Source organism: Hordeum vulgare, chromosome 4H, assembly GCF_904849725.1.
Source record: "Hordeum vulgare subsp. vulgare chromosome 4H, MorexV3_pseudomolecules_assembly, whole genome shotgun sequence".
In the NCBI taxonomy this organism is placed as follows: domain Eukaryota; kingdom Viridiplantae; phylum Streptophyta; class Magnoliopsida; order Poales; family Poaceae; genus Hordeum; species Hordeum vulgare.
In genome coordinates, this window is record NC_058521.1 from 15,120,959 (window position 1) to 15,137,614 (window position 16,656).

Sequence of the window (16,656 nt, forward strand, 5' to 3'; positions counted from 1 at the left end):
CCCGCCGGATTACGTCGAGACAAGTGTGAAGCTACATAAGTGAGTCTTTGGTATCACGTGTTTCTCCTGTTGATCAATGTCTAACATGAAAAAATGAAACTGATGTAGTATTCTAAATTTCTAATGCTTTGTAGGACAAACCGGCAAAGCAATAAGATTGTCATCAATTGGGAGGAGCACCACATGACTTGGGTGGACATGTGGAATGCTCAGAGACAACATCGAGTTGAAAATGATCAAACACCCGACACTGACGAGGCGGCATACTTAAGGCATTTGGAGTGGATGCGTACAGAGTACAGAGTTATCCATAAGGCTGGCTGGACTCGTTCCGATTGCTTGGACTTACTGCCGAGTGAGGCTGCTGATGCTGCATTCAACAATTCAATTAGGAAGACAGTGGGAGCGCATCTTGACTATGGTCCTCTCCATGACCGAGTGGTACGTCCCTCCTTTAAAATATAAACAAGTGTGATTTATTCGTGGGTGGTATGTCACATGTGTTTTATCCAGGGCACGGAGCTATGGAGATGTATCAACGAGAGTAACGTGGTCCTTGGTCGTGCCCCATGTCCACAAACGGACGGACTTGTTAGAACTACTATGTAGGTTTGATGCCTTGTTAACCTTTGTTTTTTCGTACCTTTGTTAGCATATTAACATGTCATTATCTTTTCCTTGCGCAGAAGGTCGCCAATCGGTGCCGCACACTAGCGGCTTTACTTTCTTGCCACAATGTTTCGTCCACCGATGTGAGGGCACGTGCGCAGTACACGATGGATGTGCAGTCTTCCGCTCGTCCGTCTTCCAGCCGGCCACGGGCCTCTTCCGCTCGTCCGTCTTCGAGTCGAGCACATGCTTCTTCTAGCCGAGCACATGTTGAGGAGATTGAAGAAGAAGAGGAGTCAGACAACGAGGCCGCGGATCCGGACTTCATTGAGTTTGGGGCTTCGCAGATGGAAGATGCTCCGCAGCCAAGTCAACCCACTCAGCCGACGGAAGAAACACGTCGAGCTAGCTCAAGGAACGTCAGACGTCCTAGCTGGCAGAACACTCCAGAGGGCTACGTTACTAAGGGCAAGATGGCTGCAAACCATCTTTCATGAGTCTTGAATTGACTTTCCATTTGCATTTTTCTACCTCACATTTCACGGTGTATCGCTTGTGGCAGTCCGAGTAAGCAACTCTGAAAGGCCTGTAGTGTTTGACGACATACTCACACAACCACATCTTTAATTCTAGAATGTCCTCGAACATCAAACCTTTCTTTAGGTAAGACGTACAAATCGCGTTGGGTGTGCTACTTGGGAACATTCTAGCCTCAATTGTCTTGCTCATGCCACCGTCGACTAAAGCCTTATCTGCAAGGCTAACATCACAAAACAAGGGAACTTTGTGATCCCTATCGGTGATTTTTGTATACCACTCCGCTTCTTTCTCAGTGAAGCCATCCTCATCCAACTCATTCACCGGGCCTTCATCATCCGACTTGTCCACACAAGCACGCTGATAAACAATGTCAGGATCCATGTCATCATGCCTTACTTGAGCCTCTACGTCACCAACAATGTTGTGTTGCCTCTCATACTCTTCGTCGGACTCATGACCATCATCTTTGATCGGTGCACTACCTCCAAACTCATATTGGGATACTCATTGACTTGCACTTCTACTTTATGCTCAACAATAGGTGCCACACCATTATACGGGCTCAAATCATCTACTATGGGTTGGTTCAAGTCAACATGAAGAGGAGCATTGACCACCGTACTAGCAAACACTTCGAGTGACTTGTCTATCGAGGATGCAACAGCCTCCTTGTATGCACCCAATGCAAATTAGACTTGATAGGCATTGTCTTCATTCGACACTTGTGTGCCGACCCAACATCATATCTTCCTAATAATTCTACTTGGTCACTTGGATCAACCCACTTCAATCTTATCCGAGTTTCTGCCACAACCTCTTCATAAGTAGGACTATCAAGAAATGTCAACACTTCCTCATATTTGTCAACAATAGCAACATTCATGAATGCCTCTTTGTGAACATAATGAATATTCACAATCTTGTCCATCTAAAAAAGGGGACAAAATTACCAATTCTAAGTATAACAAAACAACTAACAAAACATTACCCTAACCATTTGCATCCAAATTAGGCATTAACACAAACCTAACCCTAAACCTTGTCCATCCAAATTAGGCATAACACAAAACCTAACACTAACCGTAACCCTTGTCCAACTAAACTAGGCATAACCCTAACCATAACACTAAATCTCCTCAATAATAAGAAACCAACCAATACAATGCAACATAAATAGAACACCTAGTGCAAAAAAAATCTACACAAATACAAAATCATTGCAAAAACTAATTGAAGGGATTGGAGGAGCTTACCGGCCTCTTCGATTTGCCCCAAAGAACCAACTAAAAGGTTGAGGGAGGAGGGAGATCGAATGGGGGATCTTGAGGACAAGGGAGAGCTTTTTCGTGCAAAGAAGAACAAGAGGAGAGGAGAAATGGTGGTTGGTGGGCGAGGGGGTCGGGGTGGCAGAATATAAAGGCAAGAAAAGGCATAGCAACTGGCGTTTCACCTCAGGTCTGCAACGCCACAATAGACAGGCGTTTCGTCTCAGGTCTGCAACACCACATTAGACAGGCGTTCCTACGAAGGTCTGCAACGTTATAGTAGAGTGGCGTTTCATAACAGGTGTGCAACGTCACGGCCTATGGCGTTTCAAAAAAGGGTCAAAACGTGAAATTATTTCGAAACGAGTTCGTTGGTTGATTAGCTTGCACCCTTAGGATCAAGACAACGAAAAAATCCGCTTGCGCTGCCGCCGTACTATAATGACAAGATGCGGCGCTGTTGATTAGATTTTCCCAAGAAAGAAACATATTTATGTACCAGCCCACATTTTCCGAATGTTAAAAAACCATATTCTTTATATAGACCGGATGCCGCTGCGTCAAATCGCTTTATCGAACAAGAAAAAACATATTTACGAAAAAAAAAACAGGAAAAAACATCTTATCCGTCAACCTTATCCCGTGATCGATCGGTGACCGCCGAGTTGACGCGGCCTCCGCACTTCCTTCCCCCCGGCAGTGGTTCGAGCACAACCCGATCGACCAGCGATCCACCCATCCAGCCAGCCAGGCAGGCCGGCCGGCCCCCTGCCCTGACCCGCACCACACCGTCGCATGTGCGCGCACCACCACACCGGGTCACATCCAACCGAATCGATCCCCCCCACCCAACCACCACCCCTCCCCACCCAATCCCCATCCGAGCCGAGCCGAGCCGCACCGCACGGAATCCCACGCGTACCCATGCACGGACGCCCGCACACACACACTCACACGTTCCCCCTGCAACAAATTCCATGCGCCACGGCGCCGCGCGGCTGACACATCCGCCCATCCCCCGGCATGGCCGCGCCGGGCGGATAGGCACGAACGAGCTGGTCTTGATCGATGGATGACGGGTCACCGGCGTGGTCCGTCGCCGGCCATGTGCGCCGCCTCCAAAAGCGGGGCGCGCCACACGTCGCCGCCGCGGCGCGCGACGCGGCCGGCCGACCCGAGTGCACGGCACGCGTCAGATCCACAGGGCGGGTTGGGCGGGCCGGGCCGGGCCGGGCTCAACCTTTTGCGTTTTCTTTATCGGAGGTGGGGCCGGGCTGTCCCCGGGCCGGGCAGGGGAGGAGTCAGAGGCCCAGAGCGGGCATGGGTAGGGTAGGGTAGGCTAGGCTAGCTGTGTGCGTGACTGGGATCGACAGGGAGCGGCAGAGGCCGACGTCCGGGCCCGCCACCACCATCATCTCCTTCCTGACACGCCCACCTGATCCCGATTGGACAGCTGTTGCTGCCCTCCCCCCCTCTCCTCTCCTTTCTTTCCGAGGCTCCCTCCTCCCAACCTTCCACCGCGGGCTCCCATTCGCCAGGATACCATAAAAAGTCGGCCAGCCCGACGTCACCGGTGAGATTTGATTTGCGGCCACCCACGGGAAGATCTCGACGGCCCATACGCCGTCTTCATTTTTTTTCACTGCCACACTTGGGTACGCCACGGACGACGGGTTAAATGTTCTCTGCGTCGAGTGCCCCCACCCAGCCGATTATTTACCGCGCGGCCCGGTGAGTCCCGAAAGGCCGGCCACGCTGCTGCTGCTTCTGCTGCTGGTTAGAGAGAGAGAGAGGGAGAGAGAGGGGGGGAGATAATCAACAGAAGCGGCAATGCGGCCTACTGTGTCTGTACCGCGCCACTCCGGCCAGCAGTGGCCTCTCAGGTTGCCACTGCTCCCCCCGCGTCGCGTCTGCAGTAAAAGTCCCTGCACTCCGACGAACGATCAACGCCGGCGCTCCTGCTCACGCGCTCGCCGGGGTTAATTAACGGACCACTTACTTACTTACCACCACAACCCACGGGCGTTTACAGTGCAAGGTGTGGTGGTGGCAGACCGCGGTATTTACAGTGCGTATTGTACGGCGCAGTGGGCGGCAGTAGTACCACTACCGTATTCAATATCTTTTGCTACGGTTGGTTTGGTGCAGTGCAAAGCTTTGAACACCACCCAACTGATTGCTGGTATGCGGTGCGGCTGTGCAGAAACAGTATTCGGTTTCGATCAACTGATTGCTACGGCAGCAGCGCCAAGGCCTTGACCGTTCGGTGGTGATGCGCCTCTCCAACTAACGAGCGCGCAGGCTCGTTTTTAGATCAGAAACAGCCAGCCAGCCAGCGAGAGGGCGACCACACGGCCAACGCAGAGGGAAACTACACGAGATCTTTCCAACACGGCGCATCATTTCGGTTTGCATCCTAGATCAGGAGGCTTGCAAAGCAAAGGCTAATCCTCGACGTGAATCTATACAAAGTCCCAAGTCAAACTTACATACAACAGCAAGAGCAAAGCCACCATCTTCATCACAAACAAAGCTTGGTTTCACTTTTTAGTAGATGTGCCTTGCGTACAAAATTCTCAATGGAGCAGCTGCTAACAAAGTCCGGCCCGTGCTTATTTCAATATGAGCGATTGGAGGAATTACACATAGCAATAGTAATAGACATTTAAACATAATAATAATAGTAATAGGGCTTAATAAGGAGTTTTACGGGTGATGGTGAACTGGGAACGAAGGAGGGATTACATTACATGCCGGCGGTCTGGTCGGAGTTGGTCGTGTCCATGTCTTCACGCCGGACGCAGAACCAAACCGTAGAGTGGTAACCCGATCGATCCTAGCCGGTCGCTGCAATTCAGCGTATCACTGACATTTAGCTTCTTCTTCATCTTCTTCTTCTTCAAGTGCGTGTGCGTGCGCCGGAGAGCCGGGGCGGGCGGGCGGCCGGGGTTGTGTCGTAGCGCTCCATGCTCTCACGATGTCTACTTACAGCGTTCAAAACTCGCGATCACGGCGCGGCGAGGCGCCATGCGGAAGTGGCGATCAGCGGGCGCGTGTGCCACCCGAGAGTCAGGCACCCTTCCTTCTCCTCCACCTTGTACCCGTCGCCGCCGGCGAAGAGGGCCAGCAGCGTGCTCGCCTGCTTGTAGGCATTGGAGCCCAGGTGCACGGTCTCGAACCCGGCGTTGCCCAGCCGGTTCCGCCACTGCCCCAGTGTCTCGTGCCGCTCTGTGCGCTCCGTGCCCTCGCAGGCCACCACGTTGCAGATCTGCCGGCCGAGGTACACCTCGGACATGACCTGGTCCGTGCCGGCGGCGGCGGCAGGAGCGGCACCCCCCGATGAGACCTCGGACGGGCCGCCGGAGCTGCCGCCCTCGAGAGAATCGAACATGGTGGAGTAGTAGTGCAGGGACTCGGTGAAGCGGTCCAGGAATGAGCCGGAGTTGTGGTTCGCCTCCTGCTCGACCACGGTGACGATCCTCGGCCGCACGGCGCGCACCGTGCCCAGGACCTTCTCGAGGGCGCCGGGCTGCGCGAGGAGCCGGTGCATCTCGAAGACTGAGTTCACGGCGATTACCTCGGGCTCCTCGTTAGGGTCCTCCTCGCCCTCCGGCTGCAGCATGAACGGCTCCAGGTCCGCGAGCGTGGCGGCGACGAGGCCGCGATACTGGAAGTCGACGCGGATGGTGTGCGCGAACTGGGCGAGCTTCCAGCCCACCTGCTGCAGGGCGTCGGTCTCGTCCGGCTGCGGGGGGCCAACGCCGGTGAGGCGGAACGAAGGGGGCCCGCCAGGACGGAGTGCGAGGGCCTGGAGAAGGGCCGGCCACTGCATCCCCTGCTTGATGCCGAAGTCGACGACGTGGACGCGGCGGCAGCCGGCGAACGCCTCCAGGATGGCCTGGTTGGCGGTGAAATGGGCGAACTTGAGGTAGGGGCAGGACTCGTAGAAGTGCGCGTGGAGGAGGTCGGCGAAGGCGGCGTCGAGGAGGGAGCTGTCCGGCTGCGGGCGGAAGCGGAAGACGCGGCGGGCGAGGGCCTCGCCGAAGTAGGCGGCGACCTTGCGCATCGCGCCGCCCTGCGACGCTGCCAGCAAGGGTATCTGCTTCACCAGCGCCTCGGCGGCCGAGAGGTTCTCCTGCTGCACGGCCTCCGCGCACGCCAGCAGCGCGTGCACCAGCCGAATCCCGGCCTCCTGCGTGTCGACCACGACGACCGGCAGCGCGGGCGCAGCAGCCGCAGCCGCCACCGGCGGAGCAGCCTCCACCACAGAGCTCCTGGCGGCACCACCGCCGAGCGAGGACGACGAGGAGGACGAAGACGACGTGCTGCTGCCGCCAGTGCGCATCCGCTTGGGGTCCCGGACGGAGTCAGCGGAGAGGTCGGCCGGCGCGACGGGCGGCGAGATGATCGGGCGCAGGGCGTAGGTGCTGCTGGAGGAGTCGACAGAGGGCGGGAGATCGAAGTATCCGCCGCCGCCCGTGACGGTGGAAGAGGTGGAGGCGTTGAGCTGCGGCGGGGCCGGCGGGAGGGGCGGCGGCGGCGCGTTGAGCTCGGACAGCATGCTCTCGACCCAGGAGGAGAGGTCGGTGGGGTTGTAGTGGACGGTGTCCGTGGCGAGGTGGGTCGCGAAGCCGTCGTCGGGGGCGGGGCCGCCCATCCCCATGGCCATCTCGAGCTGCTCCAGCTTCTGCGCCACGTCCGCCATGTCGGACGCCCGCACCTTGTACCCGAGCGCCGCCAGCAGCTCGTCCACCTCCTCCCCCTCCCCCGCCTCCGACGACGACACCATCATCTTGTCCCTCGACGACCCCATCTCATCACCCCCACCGCCGCTCCCGCCGCCGTCCTGGTACTCGCGCTTCATGATCCTCGCCGCGAGCGAGCTACCTCGCTCTCTACCTAGCCAATAATCGCGGGAAGCTTTTGCTTGCCTCGGTTTCGGGTGCGGGGAGGGTCAGGATTTGGATCCAGGGTTGGGAAAGGGGGGAGGAGGAGGGGAGCGAGCGGGCAAACTGGCAAAGCAGCGAGCGAGCGGCAGCGGGAGCAACTGGGAGTAGTTGTAGGGGAGGGGGGGAGGGAGGAGATTGCGAGACGGCATCGGGTGATGGGAGGGGAAGGCATCTGGGCATAGTGGTGTGGTGGTGGCGCGTGTGTGTGTGTGGGTCGCTGGCGGGCGGGGGCCAACACGCGCACAGCGTTGGATCGGACGGACGGATTCGTCGCTCGCTCGCTCGCGCCCATCTTTATCACCAGACAAGCTTCGCCATCCAGTTACAAATCTTGTGCCCACCACCCCAGAAATTCCCACACAATTAAAAAAAAAGGCGTGAGATTGGGCTCCGCTCCGGTACGTCGACCTCCCCCCCGTCTCCGTGCGCTGCGGATGTGTGGCCTGGCCTGTGGCCTTGCTGCAGCAACACGTGGAGATCGTGAGCTGTATTTGAGGTTTGCTATATGGACTTCAATGATGCTACACATACATAAGTTTACATAGGTTTTTAAAAAAGATGAATTTTGATTGAAGATTAAGGGAAATGAGGGCCCCAGCCCGTTGAAAATCAAGGGGGACGGTTAGTTAGAAAGAAAGAATCCTAGTCAGCCTGTAACCTTATGTAACTCTTTGTATGTCTAGCATTTTTGGTATGGACTTCTAGGGCAATGCACAGGCGATGGAGAACGTTGCGTTTTTTTGCTTACTACTAGTACGATCTTTCGCACCGAAGACGGTACCGAGCTTTGCTACACGTACACAATTTCTTACGTGATACTTCCTCCGTTCCTAAATATAAGACATTTTAGAGATTCCACTATGAACTACATACGGATGATGTAGTCATATTTTAGGATGTAGATTCACTCATTTTGCTTCGTACCTAGTCTATAGTGTAATCTTTAAAAGGTCTTATATTTAGGAACGGAGGGAGTAGATAATGTAGGTGTGGCATTTTTGCTCCTCGTTGCATTGTACCAGTGGACGTAGGAAGGAGGCATCAACACCGAAACACATTTGATGCATTTTTTTTAAAATTTATGTATGGGCGATTTTATGAGGGTCTGTTTTGCTGGATATATGGCATTTTTTGGGCCTTTTTCGTGAAAAAATACAAGTGCACATTCGGTAGAATGAAAAATGCAGCTGCTCTATTACCGGGCATTTAATAAATATGTTCATGGAAAACAGATTGTTGAAATTAGTAATCTTATTGACAATCTCATATTATGTGGTACCTTTGTTGCGAGAGTGGTAGTGTTACCAAAAAATATAGCTGCTCAATCACTAGTCGATGGGAAAATCTCTTTCAAGAGTTGTGTTGAAGTGTCATTTTTCTTGAATTGTCAAGGGCCTCTTTGATTCAAAGAATATTTTAATCATAAGAATTATTTCCATGTTGGTCGTCTAATTTGTTGGATTGGATTCCATAGGAATGTTTAACAAAGATTCACCTGTATTCATTCCATAAGAATACTAGCCTCCACTCGAAACTCTTGAAAAGAATATGTGTTTTTTTTGGCGATGCAACCAAATAAAGTACATTGTATGATTCAAATGGGACATAACTTTCCAATACAAAAATGGGTTTTCTTGAACCGTGTGAATCAAAGGTGCCCTAACTTATCCGTTTCTAGAATCATGTGAATCGAAGATGTCCTCGCTTGTCTTTCGATGATCAAATCTAACAAGCAACATTTCACCTATCCATGTGTAAGGGCATATTTCTACCCTAGTGGTTTTGATGATTGATGACAATGCATTTGCAGACCAATCGTGTGCACTAAGCCTGTCTGATATTACTTCATATGGCACAAGACGATTCATGTCCCTCGGTGGTTTAGAGTGAAGTTCTTTCGTGCGTTTCATTTTCGTTGGACTTGAGTCATAGGAAAATCATACTATTAAGAGGAGGCCCACATTGGAAAGGTTGGGTGGAATCATCACGTACACATTCTTTCGCACCGATGTTTCTTTCCTGCTTTTAAATCATGGGGGTTTCGCAAAACACCGCGTATTAACACCCACCACCCCACCGGGTCGGACCGCTTCCGCACCTCTCACTCCCCTTGTCGGCTCGCTCCCCACCGCCAACTCCTCTCCCCCTCGCTTCTGTCAAACCCCAAAGGCCAACCTCCCCCGTCATCGGCAAGCAGACGTTGCCGCATCCACTGGCCGCTGTCGCATCTAGTGTCGTTCATTGTTCCCGCCATCACATCCACCCCTCGGCCTCCGTTGTCGCCGTATCATCAACTGTTGCTGCTGCCACCGCCATCGTAAATCACTCCGTCAAGGGCCATCACCGTCATGTCGTCTTCCAATTCCGTCCGCTCTGGACTGCGCGGTCGCGTCGTCGATGTCCCATTGATCGGGTGCCCTGATTGTGGCGACCCCGTCACCTTCTACCTCTCTACCATCGAGGAACATGATGGTCGGGTGTTCTACAAGTGCAAGAAGCACACTATAAGCATGATTTGACCACCTCATACTCCCTGTTTGATGTGACCACCTCTCCTGCTCTGGTAATGCTTGATTTGCTTATATGATTTGATTGCTCTGATAAGGTTTGCTCTCATAATGTTTGATTTGCTTATATTTGCTATGATAATGGTTGATTGCTTGATTCCTAGTATTAGATGCTTGATTTGCTTTATTGATTCGCTTGTATGATTGGGGTGGAGGAACGTTTAGAGACTTGACTGAGCATTTACAGATATACAGTTTCAGATAACTGAACTCTAACAGCAATTGAACAGTTTGGATTTATTGTTATTCTATTTAATCAACCTTTTCATCTAACTGATCAATTTCATACATGCCATTGCTTTAATTGGCAGGTGGCCTGTTATTTCTAGCGCTGGGAGCTAGAATATGTGCAACATCTGATTGAAACTAGGGTTCTTGTTGGTAATGTTGTTGTTGATGCATTTGGTGCAGCTCAGGATAGAAGGGAATATCTTGAGATGAAGAGGAATGTAGCAAGTGCAGGAAGAAGGGGCATTGCTGGAAGACGCATTGCATGCGAAGTCAATTTTGGCAGCCCTAGTGACAAGAACTTTGCTACCAAGCAGCAAGTTGCTATGCTACTTGGACTAGGTTGAGATATACTAACGGTGGTGAAGCTGGTTGATGACGAGTTGATGGATATACTTCTCGCCCCTCGTTGGTTACCCCAAGTGGAAGGTGGAGATATAGTCAGCAGCATATTTTCCTTACACAGAGACTGTAAGGTTTAGCGAACCAGGAGGACTCCGAGGATCAACAAATAGGTGTCCGCTGCTCTTGCGCTAGCAGAAGACGTGGACCTGCACACACAGCAAATGACTTTGCTCCCGACGAGTTTAGAGAGGTTGACAATCTCTCCGGCCTTGTAGTTTGCAAAGGATCAAAACACAAGCAGGAATAGTGATAGTGATTGCAACGGAAAAGTAAATAAAAACAGTAAATGGTGGAGGTGTCAGCAATGGTGGTAATATGGATCGGAGTCACATGATGTTCACTAGTGATCTCTCTCTCCCAAAAGACGATAAACAACTATGTTGGGTAAACAAATTACAGTTGGGCAATTGACAGAATTATAAACGCATCGCAATGCTAATCATGCTACAAGAAAGTAAGAGGCTCAAAAGTAATGGGTAGCAAGCCAAGGCAAGTAGACCGTTTATCCATCAGCATCTACTTACTAATTATCCACCTTGAGATATCTATCCAGAACATCTCGCTGGTATTAAGTTTCGAGCCCCACCCAAAGTGTAAACTCAAAGCAACGGACAACTGCATTAACGAACTTTGCATAAGGTAAACAATCCTTGCAACTGCTGTCACAAGCACCGTTGTTTTCTTCCTGCTGGCAACAACACATCCCCTAGTCTCATGTTTCTGTCACTCAAGCTAGACATCAGGGGGCATGAACCCACAATCATGCATAACGCTCCCTCTTGAAGTTACAATCTACTACTCGGCCAAAGCAAAAAAAAAGCAGCAGAGAACATGCATGAATTACCTAAGAACATAATATAAAAGGAGAAGCAAATATATAACTCATCACAATCCGAACATAATCTCATAATCCATCGGATCCGAACAAACCAAGCATAGCAATAGCAGGAAAATTACGTAGATGCCTTGATCGTGTAGGGCAGCTCACAAGGGCTAATCATTGAAGCACAAGATTGGAGATAATACATTACATAGCTACTGGTCATGCACTAATGGTCCAAGGAGAACTACTCACGGCACGTCCGGGAAGCGTCCATGGTGGTGGCGAAGCTCCCGGAGGTCAATCCTCCCTCCGGCAGGGTGCCGGGAAGAGGTCTTCTAGCGCTCCCGATCTTGGAAGCACTGTGGCGGCGGAACGATGGAGAAATTTGTGATTCTAGATATTCGAGAAGGGTTTCCTATCGGAGAGGTAAATATAGGCCGAAGGAGGGCACCGAAGGGCGTGGGCCCCACCCAGGCGACGTGTGGGCGCGGCTAGGAGGGGGGGGGGGCGCGCAGGAAGGCCGCTTGGGCAGGCCCTGGCTCCCCTCTATCCCACCTTTGGTGCTCCCAAAGCTTCCGTCATGCTGATTTTTATATATTTTTCTCGGGATTTTTGGGACTTTGGAAATTTGGGTGAAAGTCCCTACAAAAAAGACATCAGCAGCAGAAATTGGCACTGGGTGCACTGAGTTAGTAGGTTAGTCCAAATATATGTAAAAATGTATAAAAGTGTAGCAAAACATATAACAATGTCACCAAAAAGATCATGGAACAAACAGAAATTATAGATACGTTTGGGAGGTATCAACATCCCCAAGTTTAATTCCTCCTCGTCCTCGAGTAGGTAAATGATAACACAAATAATTTCTATGGTTACATGCTAACACACATATAAGAACTTCAAAAGTAAAGCAAGTAAGATATCCAATTCAAGTCAAGACAATAACAAGCAAGAGTCTATATTTAGTATTGAAATTAGCAAAGTAAGAACATAAAGGTGCAAGAGCTCTCGTTGTCCGTGATTCGAATGTCTACAAATGGTGTTTGAGTGCAAGAAGTGGGAGATGGGTTGAGAGTATAAAAATGTTTTTAGTTTAATTGAGAACTCAATCTACTAAAACTTCACACTTGGTCTCCTTCGGAATCTTATTTTGACTCATCCCCAGACCACTAGTGAGGCACAAGTCAAAATGATTCTCTCCCTTTCGACTTTGAGAACTCATGCAATGGATGAGCACAAGCAAGATATGTTGGCACTTAGGATGGCAAAGTGAATAATGATGGGGAAGGAAGACAAAAAGGGTGTGAAAGGCTCACATCAGTGAGGACAACCATAGGTGAGAGAAAGCCAAATGATAGATATGATGTGAGGACTAGGGATTGACATGCAACGGATGCACATATGAGCTAAGGTAAGCTCTTTAATGGAACTAGTGGGGGTGCATCCAACTTGCTTGCTCATGAAGACCTAGAGCTCATTTGAGTAGGCTCATCATTGGAATATACAAGCCAAGTTCTATAGTGTAAGGGTCCCCACATAGTTATGCATGAATGATAATTTCTATGCAGTACAAATATAACAATGGAGTACGAGTGTGGATCTTTTAAAAGGAATAGTAGTATTGCCCATTTCTATCTTCTTATTTTTTTTTCTATTTAATTTTTGTGTGGCCTCTTTGGCTCTTTCTATTTATCTCTCATTTGTCCTCTTTGGGATCTTTTAATTTGTCCTCTTTGGGATCTTTTAATATGTCCTCTTTGGGATCTTTTCCTCACTTAAGGGCAACACTCTATGCTTTACAAGAGTAAAAAGAAGATCTTCACACTTTATTAGAAGTACTCAACATAAAGACAAATGAAAACTATCATGATGTATGCAAATGTATGCCTGTGCTAGTGTAGCAGGATATGCAATGAAACTAGCGTGTCATGTAGCAATAATAAGGGCAAGGCCCAACTAGCATGTGGCTCCTCGATCAAGCAAAATCATGTATGACATGAAGATCAAGTCATGAGATGGTGGGTGTTGCATGGAAATGTATCTCGGAAAGGCTATGGAAATGCCTTAATAGGTAGGTATGGTGGCTGTTTTGAGGAAAGAATAACGAGGCTTATGATGACATAGCGTATCATGCCAAGGGTTTGGATGCACCGACGAAGTTTGCACAAACTCTCAAGATGAGAAAGGGCAATGCACGATACCGAAGAGGCTAGCAAAATATGGATGGTGGAAGTGCCAACAATCGAATACTCGCATTAGTCCGAAGAACTCATGCACTTATTATCGGTTACTCTCTATCTAGTCAGGAAATTCACAAAGAGACAAGTACCCCGAGGAGGAGTGTTTGGGGGTTTGGTTATCCTTGCGCATCCTCGACCCATGGTAACGTGAGGGTACTTTATATATTCCAACCCCTCGATAGGTTAGCGATCAATTTAGTAGCTAGAGTTCTCAACTATTGTTTTTTTGAAAAACACACGGATTTCCCAAAATACGACACATATAATTAATAGGCTCAAGATCTTGACACAAATAGTCCAAACATTACTCAAATCAATACCTCAAAACTATTGCAAGTTACTACTATACTTAAATAGCAACCTCAATTACCTACTCATGCAAGACACACAACTTAGTGCAACAAGCCAACTCTCTAAACAAGATAAGCATGATAAATCAAGAGAGTTCCAAAAGCAACCTAAATAAAAGCTCTTAATAAGATAAAGCATGAACACTAAGAGCTAAGCATGACAGCAGCTATGAAAAGATAAAGAACACACACAAAATATAAGCATGAAAACCTATGTTGTGTTCTAGGGTGGAGTTGAGCGTGTTTCTCTACCAAACAAGGAAGGCTAGGTTCCGACTTGTTATGAACAGCAAGCAAAACTAAAACAAACTAAAAAGTAAAGAGCGGGACGGTCCAAGCATAACACATAACATATGAAGTGATAAAAATATAGCATGGATAAGGGCGAACTGATGATTGTTGATGGAGAAGGGGATGCACAGGGGCATCCCCAAGCTTAGATGCTTGAGTTTACTTGAATATTTCTTGGGCGTGCATGGGGGCATCCCCAAGCTTGAGCGCTTGACACTCCTAAATCTTCTTTCATCATCTTCCTTCGCATACTTGAAAACTCCCTTCATACAAACTCATCATAAGATGATTAGAGTGGTTAGTGTCCATAATAAAATAATTTATACCTATTGGAAATAAATATTTTAATGAATAGCTATTGTTTCTCAAGATTGCCTAAAGGTTTTTGCAAAGGAAACGCAAGCTTAATATTTGCAAAACAATGAAAACGCAAAACGTGGCAGAATTTGGGAAAAAAAGAACAACATGTAGTAAATAATTTTTTGGGGGCACTTGTGCAACTCAAATAAAAAAACTAAAAACAAATGCCAAAAATACAATTATATAGAGCATACTGTCAAAAAAATATGATCAGGTGATTTGTGGAGAATGTTTCCGTCAAGCAGACAAAATCTGTTTGTGGACAACATGTCACAACTTTTGAACTTCCTTGCAATGAGAGGCTAAAACTTGGCACAAAGCTTGAAAATAAAGATACAATGATGTTGCTACAGTTGTAAGAAGCATGAAGACCACTAAAACTGAAAGTAAAAACAATTGGGTTGCCTCCCAACAAGCGCTTTCTTTTATGCCTTTGAGCTAGACATGATGCAAAAAGACCAAGTATTATCAACTCCATAAGAATAACTGGCCCGAATAACGGACTCATAAGGTAACTTAATCTTATTTCTAGGGAAGTGTTCCATTTCCTTTTTAAGGGGAAATTGGAATCTAATGGTCCCTTCTTTCATGTCTATGATAGCACCAACGATGCGGAGAAAAGGACGTCCCAAAATAATTGGACATGAGGGATCACACTAAATGTACATAATAAGAAAATCAACAGGAACATAATTATCATTAACAACAATAAGAACATCATCAATTATCCCTGAAGGTTTCTTTATGGAAGAATCAACAAGACGTACACCAAAAGAACATTGATCAAAAGGTTTCAAATCAAGCATATCATACATTCTTTTGGGAATAACGGAGGCACTAGCTCCAACATCACATAAAGCAAAGCAAGAGATATTATTCAATTTAATCTTGACCATAGGATCCCAACCATCTTCAAGTTGTCTAGGAATAGAAGTATCTAGCTTAAGCTTCCCCTCCCTAGCTTTGATAAGAGAATTGGTAATATACTCGGTGAAGGCAATATTGAGTATACTGGTGTGGGGTCTTTAGCCATTCTTTGCAAAAAAGTGATAACTTCGGAAAGACTACAATTGTCAAAATCAAGATTATACCATTAATTAAAGTGGTAGTGATGTCATCTAAGCTCATTCTTTTAGTTGTCTCGAAGTTCAAAGGACCTTCTTGTCCTAAAGTTGAGGTATTAGCATCACCATTAATAGGTCCATTGGGACTAGGGATGTGATGGGTGCTAATAGTTTTGAGATCCTCAACAACTTGTATAGTAGCAAGGGTAGTGTGTGTAGAAAGGCTCTTAATCCTATCTTCCTCTTATTTTTCTCTAGCCCATATATCTTTAAGTTTGGCTAGCATTCTTATGTTCTCATTAATTTGGACTTGGATAGCATTCATGGGTGTGGTTTTCCTTTCCTCGAGGGGGAAGTTCTAATTTTAAGCATCTCTACATCATCAGATATGGTGTCTACCTTCAAAGAGAGACTATCTAATTTTTCTAATTTCTCTTCTATACTACTGTTGAAGGCTTTTTGAGAAGTGATAAAATCTTTAAGCATGCTCTCTAATTCAGAAGTGGAGTTTCTGGTGCTAGGATAAGTGTTGTTGTTTCCATAGTTATTGGATGGGAACGATCTAGGATTGCTACCAAAATTACTCCTATAAGCATTATTCTTAAATTTGTTCCTAGAGAAAAAAATTAACATCAACTTGCTCTCTTTCTTGAGCAACCAAAGAATTTAAAGGAACATCATGAGGATCAATAGGAGCTTTCTTATTAAGTAAAGTCATGATCATGTCAACCTTATCATTAAGGGAGGAGATCTCCTCAACAGAGTTTACCTTCCTACCTGTTGGAGCTCTCTTGGTGTGCCATTGAGAATAATTTGTCATCATCTCGTCCAATAGTTTCGTGGTAGCACCAAGTGTAGTGGACATAAAGGTTCCTCCCGCGGCCGAGTCTAACAGATTATGCGAGGTAAAGTTCAATCCTGCATAGAAAGTTTGGATAACCATCCAAGTAGTCAAACCATGTGTA

The 16,656-nt window shown here is 48.0% G+C and overlaps 1 protein-coding gene across 1 annotated transcript; it reads right to left on the reverse strand.

The window, feature by feature from the left end:
• Positions 1-4,931: 4,931 nt before the first annotated feature.
• LOC123447390 (DELLA protein SLN1) lies at positions 4,932-7,505 on the reverse strand. Its single transcript, XM_045123987.1, has one exon. It carries the CDS (start codon positions 7,276-7,278, stop codon positions 5,422-5,424), a length of 1,857 nt encoding a protein of 618 aa, XP_044979922.1. The 5' UTR covers positions 7,279-7,505; the 3' UTR covers positions 4,932-5,421.
• Positions 7,506-16,656: the final 9,151 nt, after the last annotated feature.